The sequence below is a fragment of the Mycteria americana genome, chromosome 13 (genome assembly GCF_035582795.1).
Source record: "Mycteria americana isolate JAX WOST 10 ecotype Jacksonville Zoo and Gardens chromosome 13, USCA_MyAme_1.0, whole genome shotgun sequence".
In the NCBI taxonomy this organism is placed as follows: domain Eukaryota; kingdom Metazoa; phylum Chordata; class Aves; order Ciconiiformes; family Ciconiidae; genus Mycteria; species Mycteria americana.
Window position 1 is genome coordinate 10420943 of NC_134377.1, and position 15999 is coordinate 10436941.

Consider the following 15999-nt stretch of genomic DNA (forward strand, 5'->3'; position numbering starts at 1 on the left):
CCCCCACCACGTGCGGCTGAAGGGCCCGGCTCTGCCCAGCCCCGGGGCGTCCGCATCCACCCGGGGGACCCTCCCGCCAGGACAGGACCCCCATCCCTGCACCCCATGGGAACGGCCCCGTTCCTCCGTGCCCGCGTACCTTGCGGCTGGGGCAGGACGACAACGTAGCTGGACAGACGGACGTCGCAGGCTGTCCCGCACTCCAGCGGGATGGGGTAGCGATGGAAGTGGTGCAGCATCTCCACGATGGAGGAGAAGTGGAGGTGTTGGACACGACACTGGCCCCGCTCCGTCAGTGCCAGCCGCAGGTGCTGCGGGGAGGAGCACGGACCTGTTACCCTTCCACCGGCTCCCTTGCTGGAGGAGATGATGGGGGGCCACAGGGATATTTGGGGGGACAAATGCCTTAGCATGACGTGCTGCATCCCCAGCCCATGGTGCCCTGCTCGCTTGCAGGGGGTTTTGCCCCCCAGGAGCGGGGATGGGACCACCAGCCCGCAGCAAGCATCGGGGCACGGAGCAGGCAAGGAGAGCATCTCCCTGGGGTGGGATGCGATGGGACAGGGACCTTGCCACGGCAGGGGGGCTGCCCGACGGGCTCCTGCGAGATTCCCCCCCCCCGCCCCAGCCCCTCTCCCGCCCATACCTTTGCTCTGCCCTGGAAGTTGAAGGTGAGCACGTACTCGCCGCGGCGCGTCTCGCTCTGCCGCACCAGGAAGACGCCATGGCCCTCCAGCCCCCGCAGCTGCACCAGCTGAGCCGCCTTCACGCGGGAGATGGACCCGTGGAACCAGGGGCAGGAGGAGAGGAACTGCTCCATCTTCGGCCCCGCCGCCTCCCCCGGGCCCCCCGGTGTCGCCCCTGCCAGGGCACAGGGATGAGCGCCCTGGGGAAGTGGGGACCCCTGCCCATCGCCCCCGTCCCCCTCCCCTCTGGCCCTGCCCCCTTGCCATGCCATTTGGGGATGCCCGATCAGCCCAGCCGGCCATGGCAGGATGCAGGGACCCCCCGGGGAGAGAAGTCCTGTTCCTGGGGTCCCCTGTCCCTAGGGTCCCCTGGGTGTCCCCGCTGCTCACCTTGGCTGTCGGTGCTGGCGGTGGGGCTGGCGGCCGCGGGGTCGGGGTGCCGGCACGCCAGGAGCTCAGGGTCGCCCATGTCGGACCTGCCGGGGACAGGAGAAGCCAGGCTGAGCGGTGGCAGCGGGGGGCCGGCACGGTGCTGGGGGACACGGAGCAGCTGTCACCATCCCCAGGCTCAGGGACACCCGCCGGGCGCTTACCCCCTGCGCGCACACTCCCGGATCTCAGCTGTCCAGGAGCTGAGCTGCTGCTCATCCCCCGCCTCGAACAGGACGTCGGTGGCATTGGTGACCTGGGGGACATTGGAGAGGGACAAGGGGGCTTCAGAGAGACAGACGCGCATCCCCCTCCCACCCACCTGCGCTCAGGGACTGACCCTGACCCCAGCCGGGGCAGAGCGTACCCCACCCCGAATGCCGCATCCCCCCGTGCACCCTGTCCCTGGCTGGGAAGAGGAACCGAAATTTGGCACAGGAGCTTTCGGCACATGCCACGTGCACCCGGAGGGTGGGAAAGGCCTCAGGGCTGGCTGCGGACCCCCTCAGCCGGGCTCTACCTTGAGGACGAAGGTGTGGAGGTTATCGGGCATCTCGAGGCGTGTGCACCTCCGCACCTCCTGGACGGCAGAGCAGGCGGCGTGCAGCTTCGGCTTGGAGCCCTGCAGAAGGGAGCACGGCAGCTGAGCTGAGCCCCGACACCCCCGCACCCCGAAACGCTGCCCCACGTCCCGCTGCTCCGGCGGGATGGGGGTCGAGCCTGCCGGGAGCCACCCAAGGCACAGCAGCCAGCAAGGAAATACCCCGCTCTGCAGGGAAATACCCCGCGGGCAAGGAAATACCCCACGTGGCAAGGAAATACCCTGCACGGCACTGTCCGACCGCTGTCGGGGCACTCCAGGGGGGCCGAGCGGCACCCAGAGCGGGGACCCATCTCAGTGGCCCCCGAGGACCCCGCAGCAGAGGGATGGGTGGAGGAGAGGAGGGAGAAGAGGGATCCCAGCATGGCAGCGTGTGCCAGGGAGACTGTGTGCGCTGATGGGGAAATTGGGGTGCAGGCCGGGAGCACCCCGGTTATGGGTGCGGGGGTGTCGGCGGCGCACTTGGTGGTGGCGTGCCGAGAGCTCCCCATGGGCACCCGGCCAGTTTGGCGCTGACACAGGCACATGACAAAACGCTGAGCAAACACTTCCAGAAAGGCTAATAATAATACCCCTCCCGGCAGCTTTCGGTTCCTCTGCTGCCCAGCGCACCCCATGCACCGGCAAGCGAGCCGCTGACCACCGCGAGGCTGTGGCACACGGCGCCTGCCCAGCCGCCACCGGGACCGGGCTGCATCCGGGGCGCTGGGGACCTTCTGGGTGTGGAACACCCCAGAGACCCCCCCGCACCGGTGCTGGGCAATGGAGCCGACCCCTCCACGCTCAGCCCCGTGGCTGGAGCCAAGCGCACGGCTCTGCAAGTGAGCCGCGCCGTGCAACCGGCAAAGCCCAGCCAGTGCCAGTGAGTGCCAGGCACGCTTGTCCCTCTGGGCCAGGCTTGCTGCCAGCGCAGCACAACACAAAATTTAGGCTGGCTGTGAGTCACGCGGCGGCTTCAGCACCCCATGGCCTGAGTCACCACACCCCGCGCCGGCTCCCAGCAGTTCCCTCCGATCCACGGCTGCCGTCCCCACAGAGATGCTGGGCTGCAGGCTCTTGGCCATGCGACGCTGTTTGCCAACCGAAGCGTATTAAATTTGCTCCAAACTTGCGATGCTCACGGCAAAGTCACCCCTGCCATGTCCCCAACCAGCTGCAAGACCCCAAAAGGGTCCCCACCGGGTGCTCGGCAACTCAGCACTCTCCACGGTCACCCGACCAAACCATGTTTGGTTGCTTTTTTCTTTTTTTTTCAATCGCTCCTTCCTCCCTCCCTCGACACTCTCAACCGAGGACTCAGTGTACTTTGGGGCCGGAAACGCAGTGCGAGAGGGATCAGCCCTTATCAGCACCGAGCTATGCCGAAAAGAAAGTTCTTAGAAGTCGTTCGCCGAACGGCATCATGCAACGGGGTTGGCACTACCGCGGTAGCTCGCGGCACCCCCGGCCCCGCCGGTGATAGTGATTGCAGCTGCAGCTGCAATCACTGTCGCCGGTGGGGCCGGTGGTGCCGTGAGCGGCCGCAGTGGCACCAGTGCTTTATCCCGCGGGGGTTTTATTTTTTTGCCGTCCTCGGAAGATAACTGCGCCCCGCGCAAAGTCCTGCAGGGCCAAAGCAAAGGGGTTGCCCAACCTGGCTGCTTTCCCACACGTGGGTTGTGACGCCCGGCACGTCCCCGAGCTTGCCGGCGTGGCGGGCGTTATCGGCACACATCCCGACCACGGCGTTGGGGTCGGCCTCCCGTTTTCCTAAGAAGTGGGGAAATTCCAGGAAAAGGGAGTTCGGCGAAGCCCCCTGCGTCCCTCCCCAGGGAGAGCGCAGACGGGGAGCGCGAAGGGAGAAGGAAATGATGCAGCAGAGAGATACAGCGCCTGAAAAACCAGTCTGGCTTCAGAGAAGTGCCTACCGCAAGCACTGTGCCCCTGCCCCCCGAACCGCCACACCTGACCACAAGATGCCCTGCTCGATGGTGGCTGGTACCGAGAAAAGGATTTCTCGGTAACCAAAACTGCACACTCAACACACCACGTGTTCGCCCAGCACCCACGGGCTCCTTCTCGGCAAGAGAGATGCCACGGCAGCACTGTGGGGCTGGGTACCCCGCGCTGCCGGCTGGGCTTGGGATGCTCAGGATGGGCTGGGCTGCTGAGGATGCTCGGGATGTTGCCCCAGCTCAGCCCCCAGCCCAACCGGCATCAGCTCCCACCCCAGAGGCTTCACCCCACCACTCCCCAAAGGATCCTGTGCACACGGGGAAAACCCCAGCACAAAGTTGAGCACACACACACCACCACCACCCCCCAAATCACCCGGGGACACGATGCCCTGTAAAGCTGCACTCCCAAGCCCCCAGAACACAGCCGCCACCTCTGCGGCATCCCTGGTCCTGACACCTGGCAGGCAAAATCGGCTGTCTGGGGTGCGACACAGGTGATCTCCGGCTCACAGGGCTGACGGCAGCAGGATCCGGCCTGGATCCCCCAAAATCCCTCTCCCTGGGGGGGCTGACAGCGGCCAGGCACTGCTGGGGCCATCGGGCCACCGACGGGGATGGCCGTCCTGTCGGCTGGGGACGGAGGAGCCACGCTGGCTCTCGACGCCTACTTAAATTTAGTGCTTGAGAGCAGTGTCCTCCCACGTGCGGTCTGCTGACCCCCAGTATTTGTATTTTTGTTCTTTGCAGGGGATTTTTCTAGAGTTTAAAAATAAGAAGCTTCAGACGGGCCAGAGCTGTCCCCCGTGTCAGGGGACATGGGGCAAACTGGAAGATAGAGGAAAATGTCCCCAGGGCGAAGCTCCCTCCTGCTCCCTGCCCAGAGCATCCCGCCGGAGCCCATGGCTCGACCCGGGGGGACTCCCCACTGCACCCCCCGTCCCACGTCCCCACATCCCCGACCCCGGAGGGGTCCCCGCGGGGTGTCACAGGGAGCGCCGGTACGGCACGGGGAGAACCAGCACGGCACGGGGAGAACCAGCACGGCACGGGGAGTGCCGGCACAGCATCTGCGTCCCCTGCGCACCTGGGGAGGGCAGGGCAGCCGGGAGAAAGTGGGGTTTGCCAGCATCTGCCAAATATAGGAAGGAGACGGACGCCAGCTCGGCGCTGTGGTCGTGCTGGGAGTGTGAGCTGAAGGTCAGGCCAAGGTCACAGCTGCGCTCGGGCATTGCAGGCGCGGAGAGGAGCTGCTGCGTTTCCGCCTTGCAAACCCCCGGTAACAGCTCTCACCGCAGAGCGAGCTTCGCCTGCCACTTTCTTTACTACCTGTGTTTAGCGGGGCTGCCCGTGCCGACTCGCGCCGCTGGCTCCGTTCGCGATGATCCGCCCTCCGGCAGCCTTCACAGCACACCTTCCCTCTTGCTTTTCTTGCTTTCATGTATGAGCAGCGGCGGGGAAACCACTGCCCAGGAGGGCTGGCTCGGCACAGCAGGTCCCCCCGCACCTCTACAACAAGGATATTTTGGATTTTTGGGGGTTTTTTTTGAAGCAAAACTCCTCCCAGCCCGCCCACACGTGCCGGGAAAGCTCTCGCTGTGATGCTCTGAGCGCTGCCGTGAGGAGCACGACCTGGCTGGATGCACAGGGGATGCTGAAGATGCTGGGAGAGCTTTTTTCCCTCAGGTGAAGAGGAAGGCAGCCAGCTTTCCAAGAACGAGAGCAAAATCACACTGCCGCCCTGCCTGCCCCTGGGAGAGCCGCGGGCACCTCTGGGTTTGACCAGCACCGGCACCGCCCGCACACCAGCAGGGTGCTGGCACCCACCGCCCACCCAGACACCCCTGGGCTCAGCCGATTTCTGCCGGGTCCCCAAAACGCTGCCACCACCCGCAATGCTGGTTTGCACAGGAGGGAGCCAGAGCCACCCACCCTTCCCAGCAGATTTGGCCAGTGCCCAGTCCCCTGCTGGCAAAGGCGGCGGTGGCACAGGGATGCCAGTGGTGGCACGGCAACGACAGCGGTGGCATGGTGATGCTGGTGGTGGCACAGCAATGACACTGGTGGCAGGGGGACGACAGTGGTGGCACAGCAATGACGGTGGTGGCATGGTGACGATGGCAGTGACATGGCCATGACGGCGGTGGCACGGTGATGAGGGTGGTGGCACGGCGACGACGGCGGTGGCACGGTGATGAGGGTGGTGGCACGGCGATGACGGTGGTGGCATGGTGATGATGGTGGTGGCATGGGGGTGATGGTGGTGGCATGGGGGTGATGGTGGTGGCACAGCAATGACGGCAGTGGCACAGCCAGGGCGGCGGGGCCAGCAGGCCGAGACTGTGCAGAGCAGAGAGCAAATCCTTCGAGAGCAGCGGGCGCCGCCGCCAGCCCCTTCACGCGCCGGGGATTTCCCTGCTCTGGCTCTTTCACTTCCACTCTGAGTCACACCATGGGAGGCGGGGAAGCGCCACGAGCCCTTGTGCAAGGTCCCTGACAGATACGGGTGAGGTTTGTCGCTTCTTGTAAATCACGGACCCTGCCGTGTCCCTCTTACGTACGGGACAAACCTCAGCCAGAGCTGCAGCGTGCCCAGGCACGGCTCAGCCCACCAGGCTGCCGGTGGACGGACAGGCAGGCCACCGAGATCTGCAGGGGTGCGAGTGCCGGGTTATGCCGGGATAAAACCACATCCTGTGCCCACAGCCCCGGGGAGTTTTGTGAAGTTTCTCAGGAGCACGGAGACACGCAGCCCCATCCCAGGGGATGCCGGGTGAACCGGAGGGGAAACACGTCCCATTGCCCCGGCGCAGGGCAGCGGGGCAGCGACGGGGGTCCTGTGGGGCTGGGGGGGGACACCAAGGGTCACACTGGAGGGTGCAAAGTGTCTGCTGCACCGGCAATCGTCCTCGGGGGTTTGCACCCTGGGTAATCCCAGCATTCATCCTCGGGGACTTTGCATCACAGATAATCCCAGTGCTTGTCCTTGGGAGTTTTCACCATGGTTAAACCCAACGCTTGTCCTCGAGGACTTTGCACTACAGATAATCCCAGCACGCGTCCTTGGGTGTTTGCACCACGGCTAATCCCGGTGTTCATCCTCAGGGATTTGCACCACGGCTAATCCCAGCGCTCAGCCTCACAGGTTTGCAGCACAGCTAATCCCAGCATGTGTCCTCCAGCTGCTAATCCCGGTGCTCTGGGGGGCTGGTAGCACAGCTAATCCCAGTGCTCCTCCTCGGGCGTTTGCACCATGGCTGATCCCAAGGGGACAAGTCCTCCCCGGACAGCCCCGTGCCAATGCCAACGTTGGGGACGGGGGCTGGGATCCCACTGATTCGGACCATTTCCCTGCACACCCCCGGCCTCTCATGTGCCTCCTGCACCCTGCGTCCACTGCAGGGTTCCCCCAGCCCCGGTCACCCCCTCAAAGCACATTGGGGAGGACCCTAGGGTGGCACTCTGGCCTCTCTGCCTGCATGCAGAGGCTGTTCACTCTGAAACCTACTGACAGCAGCAGTGAGCGCCATCATGGGGTTCTCTGTTCTGGGCGTGGGGCACCGAGCATAAGAGGTTTCCTGCCTCTGTTAAGCAGAGAAACACGAGAGGTGATCCCCGCTGCGGGCTGCTGTGTGAGCTTGAGCCCCCCCCAGACCTTGGCCATCAACTCCCCAGCAACCTCTCTCTGCCCACCCCAAACCCCGGCCAGCGTCCTCAACCCACCAACACCAGCGGGACAAAAGAATTTCCAAGACACCCTGTCTCTGAGCATCCCCAAAGCTCATGGCAGCGGACAGAGCCACCCCTGAGGGGGCCAGGCTCAGCGGTGACAAGAGGCACCGTTGTGCCAGCCTGAAGCGCTGGCTCAGGGGCAGCCAGGGCACAAAGCACCTTCTGTTCCCATCCCGAGCGGCTGCCGAGCGCCAGTGAACGGTGACGCGAGAAAACACAGCCTGGACCCCCGCCGACCCACCGAGCCCCTATTTCTTATTAAATTAAACCCGGGGGGCTGCGAAACGCAACCCCAAGAGCTGCCGGGTAAATCCATACCCGTGGGGAGGGATTTGGGGGGTCTGGCTAGAAACCCCCACACCGTCCTCGGGGCTGACTGCCCCTCTTTGTGCATTGATAAACCTCAGCGGCTGCCGGATCCGTGCGAATGAGTCAACCCTCCCTCCCCAAAACCCTGCAAATCACCCCAAAACCAGAGAGCCCAGCGGCTCACATTCACAGTGGGGTTTGGGAAGACAGAGGCTATAAACACCATCTGTAAACAGGCAGCATTCACCAGCCCCTTTTTTCTTTTTTTTTTTTTTTTTATTTTAAGCCAAACTCGCTTCCAGCGTGGGCTGCTTTAATAATTTCCTGGAATAAATAACGAGCGTGGAAAGTAAACAAGGTGTCTGTGTGCAAGCGGGAGCTGGCTGCAGCCGGGGACTGAGTCACCCCAAAGCCCAGCCCCAGAGGGCTGGGGGACGTGGGGTGTCCAGCACGGACCCCACAGAGTCCCTGTGATGCCCAGCACACCCCGGGGTTTTGCATCGCCCAGGACGACGCAAGACCTTCGAGAGCCCATGTGGGAGCGTTCGATCCCCGGGGTGGTTATTCCGGTCCCAAAGCGGGACCTGCCCCTTGCCTGGTACCGCATCCTGCCTGGCTGAAGGAAGCAGAACTTGCCCCAAATGCTTCGTTTTTATCTTAATCTCCAGATGACCTTGAATATCACAATGCCCATCACAGGCATCGCTTGGAGCTGGGACCAGCTGCCCAGCGGGGAGAAGCGGGGTCCGCCCCGGCCAAGCCGCCCCCAGGATGAATCCTTCCAGACCCCGCGCTGCCTGCGCAGGCTCTCATAAATATTTACCTTTGAAAGAAGCTGCACTCAGCCTCGAAACAGCTACATCCTGGGCCGTAAAAAAAAAAGAAAAAGAAACAAAAAAGAGACAACCACCCAAAAAACCACCACCGGGCATCTCACACCGGCTGCCAGGGCTGAGTGGGACCCAGCACCCTCCTGCACCCACCGGCACCCCGCGGCCCCTCGCACCCCCAGCTGCGGGAGGCTTGGGGGGAAGCAGCGCAGCCCTCGAGCGCTTTCCCAGTCCCTTTTCCTGCGATTCATTTAATAACTCCATTTTTCGCTCACTCCTCGGCTTGTACGTGGTGCTTTCCTACCCAAGCAGCCCGGCAGCGTCCGTGCGAGGGAGACGGCCCCGACCGCGAGCAGCCACGTGCCGGCAGGCAGCGAAGCATCACCGCCGTGAGCAGAGGGGTCACAGCGATGGGGAAAATCCCCGCCAGCAACAGCAGGGTGGATTTTAAAGGATGGGTTTAAAAAGAAAGGAAACCCTCCAAGCCCCTCTCCTGCAAACCCCAACAACCCCAGCGCCTGGGGAAGCGGCAGGTTGGGGCTCCGTCCCGCACTCTTCCCCTTGCAAGCCAATCAAGCCCCAGCGAGCTCCATCCCAGCAACACAGTTTCCAAAATAAGAAACTCTGCTCTTCAGCAATTAACGCCGGGGCTGTGGTTACGCTGCTAAAAGTGTTTTTTCCGTGCATGACCAAGGATGGAAAAAGTTGTGGTTAATAAATGACAAATAACCTTTTGTCTCATCGCCCTCCCCCCACGCGCCCTCACCCTGCGATACCAAAAAAAAGGGGGGGTGGGGGGGGAATAGAAAAAGTTACCACCAAAATCTCAAAAAGCCAAAAGGATGCCCAGCCCCACGTGCCTTCGAAGAACAGCAAGCAGCACAGCGCCGAAAGTGAAGCGATGAGGGGATGCGCCGCCCACCCTGCTCAGCAGTGAAAGTCTGCGGGCAGGTTTCGGTGGGGCTCCGGGTGCCTTTGGGTGCGGTTTCGCCTCTCCCGAGGGAATCGCAGTACACCCAAACCCCTCCGGCTCTTACCCCACGGCAGGTTTCCCGGCTCCTGCCCTGGGGATGCCAGGAGAAGGATGCGGTCCCTGGGGATGCAGGGAGAGGGATGCAGCTCCAGAAGATGCCATGAGAGGGATGTGGTCCCTGGGGTTGCCGGGAGCAGGATGCCAGGAGAGGGATGCACCCCTGGAGATGCCAGGAGAGGGATGCCAGGAGAGGGATGTGGTCTCTGGGGATGCAGGGAGAGGGATGCAGCCCCAGAGGATGCCAGGAGAGGGATGTGGTCCCTGGGGTTGCCGGGAGCAGGATGCCAGGAGAGGGATGCACCCCTGGAGGTGCCAGGAGAGGGATGCACCCCTGGAGGTGCCAGGAGAGGGATGCCAGGAGAGGGATGTGGTCTCTGGGGATGCAGGGAGAGGGATGCAGCCCCAGGGGATGCCAGGAGAGGGATGCAGCTCTCCGGCCATGTGCTGTCCAGCTGCCAAGGGACGATGCAACAGGGTCGGTCTTGGCTGGAGGATCAAGGCAGCCACCCCCGCCAGCCTGAGATTGTTTAACTTTTTTATTGCAACAAAGAGAGAAAAAAATGCGGCACGAGCCAGCTTGCCCCTGGGCGAACCACAGGGACGAGGGCAGGAGCACACGTGGTCCAGCCCGCTCCGGCTCGCAGGATGGAGGACACCAAATGGGATCCAGATTGACACAAACATGCCTCTCCCCGGGCCAGGGAGATGACGGGACATAGAGATGCTTCCCATCACTGGCAAACCCCTTCTTGTGGGCCACCCGTTGCCCGTGGGCAGTGGTTATCCCACTCATGGTGGCCCTGGGAGGAAAAGACCATTTTGCATCGTTCTGTGCAGCAACAGAGGAACGGAGGAGCTCACAGGGCTGCAGCGGCAGCAAGGGCATTTGGGCATCCAACTTGGCACATGCAGTTTTTAAGCATAATTACAGGTCACTAATAAGAGGAAAGGTGGTTTGGATTTGAAGCAAAGCATTGTGCTGCAGAAGAGGGGGTTTGCTCAAGTCCCTGCCTGGGCTAGGGATGCAAACGCAGCTGCTGCTGGGGTCAAGGCTTCCCAAAATGTGGCCTCTCCGTCCCTGCGGGCAGGAACTGGCAGCAGCTCTCCCTCCTCCACTGCCTCTCCATATATCCTCGGTTGAGTCACTTAAGGCCACGTTTGAGCCGCCCCAATTGCTCCTGGAGGTTCTAAGCAGCTCCAGGAGGAACTGGGATGGGGACGGGGACCACAACACCAGGATGTCCCCTACCCCATGCCTGGCCAGCTGCCGTGCAGAGCCCCAGGCGCCGAAAATCGGAGCCTGGGGCGCAGGACCTGCTTGCTCAGGAGGTGGCAGTTCTCAGAAACGAGCTTCAGGTGAAAGGAAGGGGAAAAAGAGAAAAAAAGGAAGTCAAACCAGTCTCACGCTGAGCAGAGATAAAAATACTGCTCCTCCTGTGGCCATGGCTGAAGATGTATGAGCCGTGACACAGGCACCACGGGTTTTCAGCGGAAGGAGTCTTCCTGGCTTGTCTCAGCATGCCATCAATTTACGGGATGCGCTGGATTTCATTAAGATGCTATAAAGAAACCAGCACAAATGCAAATCCCATTTCCCTTCCCCTTCCTGTAAAAACATCTGGTCAACAGAAATGGCTCGGGACATTTCCGTTGCAAATCCCAGTTTTCAGGGGGTTCAGGAGTTGGCCATATAAAAGGCACTCGGGGCTGGGGCTCAGCCGATGAACAGGGCAGCCCTGAAACCCCGCAGGGCTGCCCTAAAACATGCAAACCTGTTTTGCCAGCTTTGGCTTAAATTTATGAAGGTGGAGAGGCCTCAGAGCTACCTGATCCTACAAGTTATATGAAAATACATGGTGTGGTAGAGGAGAAAGCCCTTAGTGCCTCCGTGGAAAGCAGGGAGGGCTGGCGAGTCTCGCCCTCATACTAGACATCAGAGAATCCACCTAGGCTGCACACCTGGGACCATACCCAGGGTTTCACTGGTCTTCCTGTGCACATGTACACCCATACGTACAAGCATCACATACCCCGATATCCCCCTGGTGCAGGCGCTCTGCACATCAGGACGGCCCCGCTGGCGCTGGCTCCGGCCCCAGCAGCCTCGTGCCACGGAGCATCACCACCTCACCCCGGCCCCGGTCGGCGGCACCGCATCCTCGCTCCCCTCCTCTCCCCAGCACACCGGCACCCCCAGCATGTCCCCAGCATGGGGGTCTGGGTGCCCCCCCCCCCGCCCTGCGCTGGGTGCCCTGAGACCCGCTCCTGGGAGAGCTCCGGATCCCATCGTCTCCAAATCCCTCCTTTGCAACATCGTTTTTCCAGCGCTCGAGGGAGAAAGGGGCAATGCCAAAACCAACCCAGCAGCAACTGCAAGCATGGGAAGCCCCACCTCGTCCAGCTGAAGCTCCCGCAAGACTGGCACATCCCTGGGGGATGGAATGCCCAAACCAGGCAGCACCGCAGGGACCACCGGCGGCTCCGGCATGGCTCGCCAACGCTCACCCCCTCGCCCAGCCAGCGCAGCATGGGGTGCAGCCACCCAAGCAGTAAATGGGATTAGGGCTCTTCAAAGCACCCAGCTCCCTTTGATGCCAGGCACATTACAGGATTAGGCTGAGAGGCCCCGTTGGAGCGCACCGGAGGGAAAGTAGCGGGGAAAATAAGATAAAAGCTGCCAAAAGCAGAGCGAGGGAGCAATGGCCAAGCCACGGTGGGGCACACGTGCGGCCACTCCCTTTCCCCACGCACCCTGCCTTTCCAAGGTCATTGCAAGGTGCTGAATATTTGGGGGCTTGGCTTGATGCTGTAAAGCTGGGCGGCTGGGCTGAATTTCCATTTACGTCGTATTATTTAAAGGGTAGAAAGGGAGAAGAGGAGGGCGCTTCTGGGGAGATCTCAAGGGTGACCCAGCCTAATGGTCCAGAGACCAGCCGGGGATGAAAGTGCCCAAGGACTGTTTTTACAGTTGCTTATTTAAAACCATTAATCTTCCATGATGATCAACAGCATCTTCAAATCAGGAACAGATCCACAACATGGGCGAAAGGCAGCAGCAAAGCCCTGTGAGCATCCCATGGCTGGAGGATGGAGGGGAGGGGGCTCCCCGCAGCCTTCCCGGGGAGTTATTGGTTATTTAGTTATTTTAAAGGAAGAAAAAAAAAAACCACCAACAAGCTGTTCTGTACCCACTGCTCCGCGGTTTGCCCCCTTGCTGGGCTGGGGGAGTGGGACCCGCTAGCACTGTGGGAGGCTTTCCACCACCCCCAGAATTCACCCGCAGTTACTGCGAAAGGGGCTGGATCCTGCTGTAAATGAGACAGGATCTGGCCCCAGCCCAGTTAATTAGAAAGGAAGGACCCGCCCTGAGAATATTTGCACAGGAAGCAATTTACTCCGGAGACTCGCGAAATCCAGCAAGGAACATCCCCCGTTCCGCGGACCTGGCTGAGAAACCCCCTGCTCGGGCCCGGGGACCGCAGGGGCTCCAGCCCCGCAGCGGCAGGGACTCACCGGGAAAACTCCCTGGGATGCAGACCTGTTGCAAACTGCAAGGAATAATGCTGCAAAGCGCTGGGTGAACTTGCTAAATGTCTCGTTTTCAATGCCTCCCGCCCATGGGTCAAAGCTGGTCAGGGGCTGCGGGGAGAGGAAGAACGTGCTGTGCGCTGGGCTTGCTTCCCAGGGGGAGGGAGGGGAGGGGAAAAAAAAGGAAAAAAAAGGAAAAAAAAAAAAGGGAAAAAGCAGTGTTTGCAAGCACCAGGTCCTGGGGGCAGGGGGGACGCAGCGGGGGCCCAACCGGGCGTTCATCCTGCCAGACAAAGGTGCTGCTCCAGCGCGCGAGCGCCAGTGGCGCGATGGCTCTGCTCCCTGCCTTGCACCCAAAAGCCTTTGGGGGAAAAGACTGGGCAGAAAGGTCGGCTCGCCTTGTCCCCACGGCGGTGCCGGGTCGCCAGGGATTCTACCTGGTGTGGAGGTGACCAAATCCATTGCAGCCATAACGTGCACAGGGGGGAAAAAAAAAAAAAATAAATGCGCAGGGGCTTGGTGCCCGGGCGGCAAGGGGCCCGTGCGGGTGCCCGTGGAGGGCTGTGCTCGGCCCCAACTGCCAAAGACCCCCGCGCCAGGGAGCGCAGCCACCCCCGGGAGGGCATCCCCTCATTTCGCTTTTATTTTTGGCTCTCGCAAAGCCCTGAGGGCAGGTCTGGGCAACAGCCACGGAGGATGAGGAGGAGCAAAGCTGGCAGCAGATTTGGCAGCAGCGCCTGAAATAGCACCAGCCCAGTGCCTCCTCCCCACCGGCCGGGCTGTTCCCTGCGGCGAGGTCTGACGTGCCCGGTGCCGTCCGGGTGAGCTGGGGTCGGGACCGTGCCAGCACCCAGCAGCGCTGCCCGGCTGCTGGGAGCACCCTCCAAGAGCCCCAGAGGGATGCTGTCTGGAGGCAGAGCTCCCCGTGCCCTGGGATGGGGACACACGCTCCCACAGGGACAAATAACCACAATCCCTGAGCCAATGGAGCAAAACTGGCTTCTACTTTCAGATTTCACAATTTTGGTATTGGGTTTGCCTTTTTTTTTTTTTTTTAAATATTTAATATTGGAGTTGTTTGACAGAAATAGCAGGAATTCAGCTGGCTGCTCACTGGCCCCGCTGCCACGGTGAGCAGCAAACACAGCCCAAAGGCAGGGACAAGGCTCCGGCTCTACCAGAGGCTTCCTCCTTCCGAAGCACAAGTTAGTCAAAGTTAAATGAGTACAAAAAAAAAAGAAAAAAAAAAAGAAAAAAAAAAAGGAAAAAAAAAAGAGAAAACCCAGCCCATCAGGCCTGCGTAAGACCTGCCATGTGGAGGAACTGTCTTTTTAAAGATTAAATACCACGGCTCCCCCCGCATCGCTCCCCGTTCACTCACATCCTGCATCATCTCCGCTCCAGCCGGCGTCTAAGCACCACAGGAGCTCCCCGGGGTAGCAGAGATCTGAATTTCTAGCCACAAAAGTACTTACAAAAATAAAATTCAAGTCCCTTACGGGTCCCACAGGGAGCAGAGGAAGGCACAGAGCCTAATTTCTATTTTCCCCTTCCTTTCCCAGCTTGTCCAGGTGAGCAGATGCTTTGGCTGCTGAAGCCACAGCACAGCGGGGACAGGGTGAATTTGGGGTTCACCAGACCCGGTGACCCCCCACCTTGCTGGGACGGGTCCATGGGGCTGGGGATGAGTGGGATGGAGGCCACCAGCCTCTATCAGCTCGCAAGGCCGGCGCTCTGCTTCCAGCTGGAAAACCCAGGTTTGGGGTCCCAGCAGGGAGAAAGGCAATTGCATCTCGACTGATCGCAATAATTAGCACACGCGTCGCCCTCGGCACGTAGTCACAGCATCTTTCACCCCCCAAACGCAAGCCCGCAGCAATGGCTCAGCTCTCCTTCTCAGAGGTCTTAAATAAACAGGGTGCAGCCTTGTGTGGCTGCAGCGGAGGGAGAGCAGTGGCAGAGCAAACCCGTCTGGGTCCCGGGCTTGTGCCCAGACATCGCTCATGGTGAGAAACCCTTGCAATCAGGGACGCACCGTGGCCCCGCTCCTCCCTGCGGGACGTGCTGGCACCCTGCCATCGTCCCCAACCCACTGCATCGCCCGCTGAAACGGGCGAGAGCCGGCAGGTCCTCACCTTGGGCGGGTCGAAGAGCTCCAGCACGTACTCCTCGCCGTCGGGTGTCCCCGCTTGCCGCAGCACCAGGCGGCAGCGCTGCCAGCGTGTCCCGCTGTCCAGGGAGGTCTCATCCAGCAGCCCGTACTTGAGGAGGCCCTCCTTGCGCACCTCAGGGGGCTGCTCCCGCGACAGCCCCCATGGCAGGATGCGCTTGCCCAGTCCCGGCTTGAGAGCTGCCTCCGCCGCCGCCTCCCCGTCCGCAGGGAGGGTGTCCGAGGAACGGCGTCGGAAGAGGCTGCGCCAGCTCCTGCGCAGCTGGCTGAGCGAGAAGGGCCGCCGCGCCGGCCCCACCAGCTCCTCCAAGCTCCGCGACTTGCGCAGCCCCGTCGGGGCGGCCTCGGGGGCTCGGCCGGGCTGCTCGGGGCGGGCACCTGGCTCCACCTCGGCTTTGGCGGCCACCGTACCCAGGGAGGCGTCCGCGTGCCACCGGTGCGTCTCCCGGTAATCCCGTGCCGGGCCGGCGGGCAGGATATGGAGCTGGTTCATGGCGAAGCCCTCCTTCACCTCATGGCAGAAGTACTGCTGGAAGAGGTCGGTGAACTGCACCGAGAAGTTCTCGGCGGCCAGGAGGTCATGGTGCGGGTGCTCGGTGGCGAAGCGCAGGTAGTGCCGTGCCAGCTCCTTGGCAGTGCTGATGGCGTGCAGCTCGCAGAACTCATGCCAGCCCCGGGGATGCACTGGCGTGCCAGCCGGCAGAGCGTGCCCATTCATTGCCGTGGCTCCAGCGAGGCGGCCGCGCT

General features: G+C 61.8%; 1 protein-coding gene across 6 annotated transcripts in view; it reads right to left on the reverse strand.

Annotated features, from left to right (window-relative positions):
- The window catches only part of SH2B3 (SH2B adaptor protein 3), a 31498-nt gene that overhangs the window by 6203 nt on the left and 9296 nt on the right, over positions 1–15999 (reverse strand). For 5 of the 6 annotated variants that reach the window (XR_012777758.1, XM_075516344.1, XM_075516340.1 and 2 more), the window contains exons 2-7: positions 15218–15997; positions 1636–1737; positions 1280–1371; positions 1077–1162; positions 647–861; positions 140–311 (exon numbers count right to left, since the gene is read on the reverse strand). Coding sequence is in view for 5 of the 6 variants with exons in the window: in XM_075516344.1 (XP_075372459.1) it covers positions 140–311; positions 647–861; positions 1077–1162; positions 1280–1371; positions 1636–1737; positions 15218–15997 (1447 nt within the window). In the remaining variant the exon portion in view is untranslated. The remainder of the gene's footprint in view (positions 1–139; positions 312–646; positions 862–1076; positions 1163–1279; positions 1372–1635; positions 1738–15217; positions 15998–15999) is intronic. The other variant, XM_075516342.1, reaches the window with a different exon arrangement.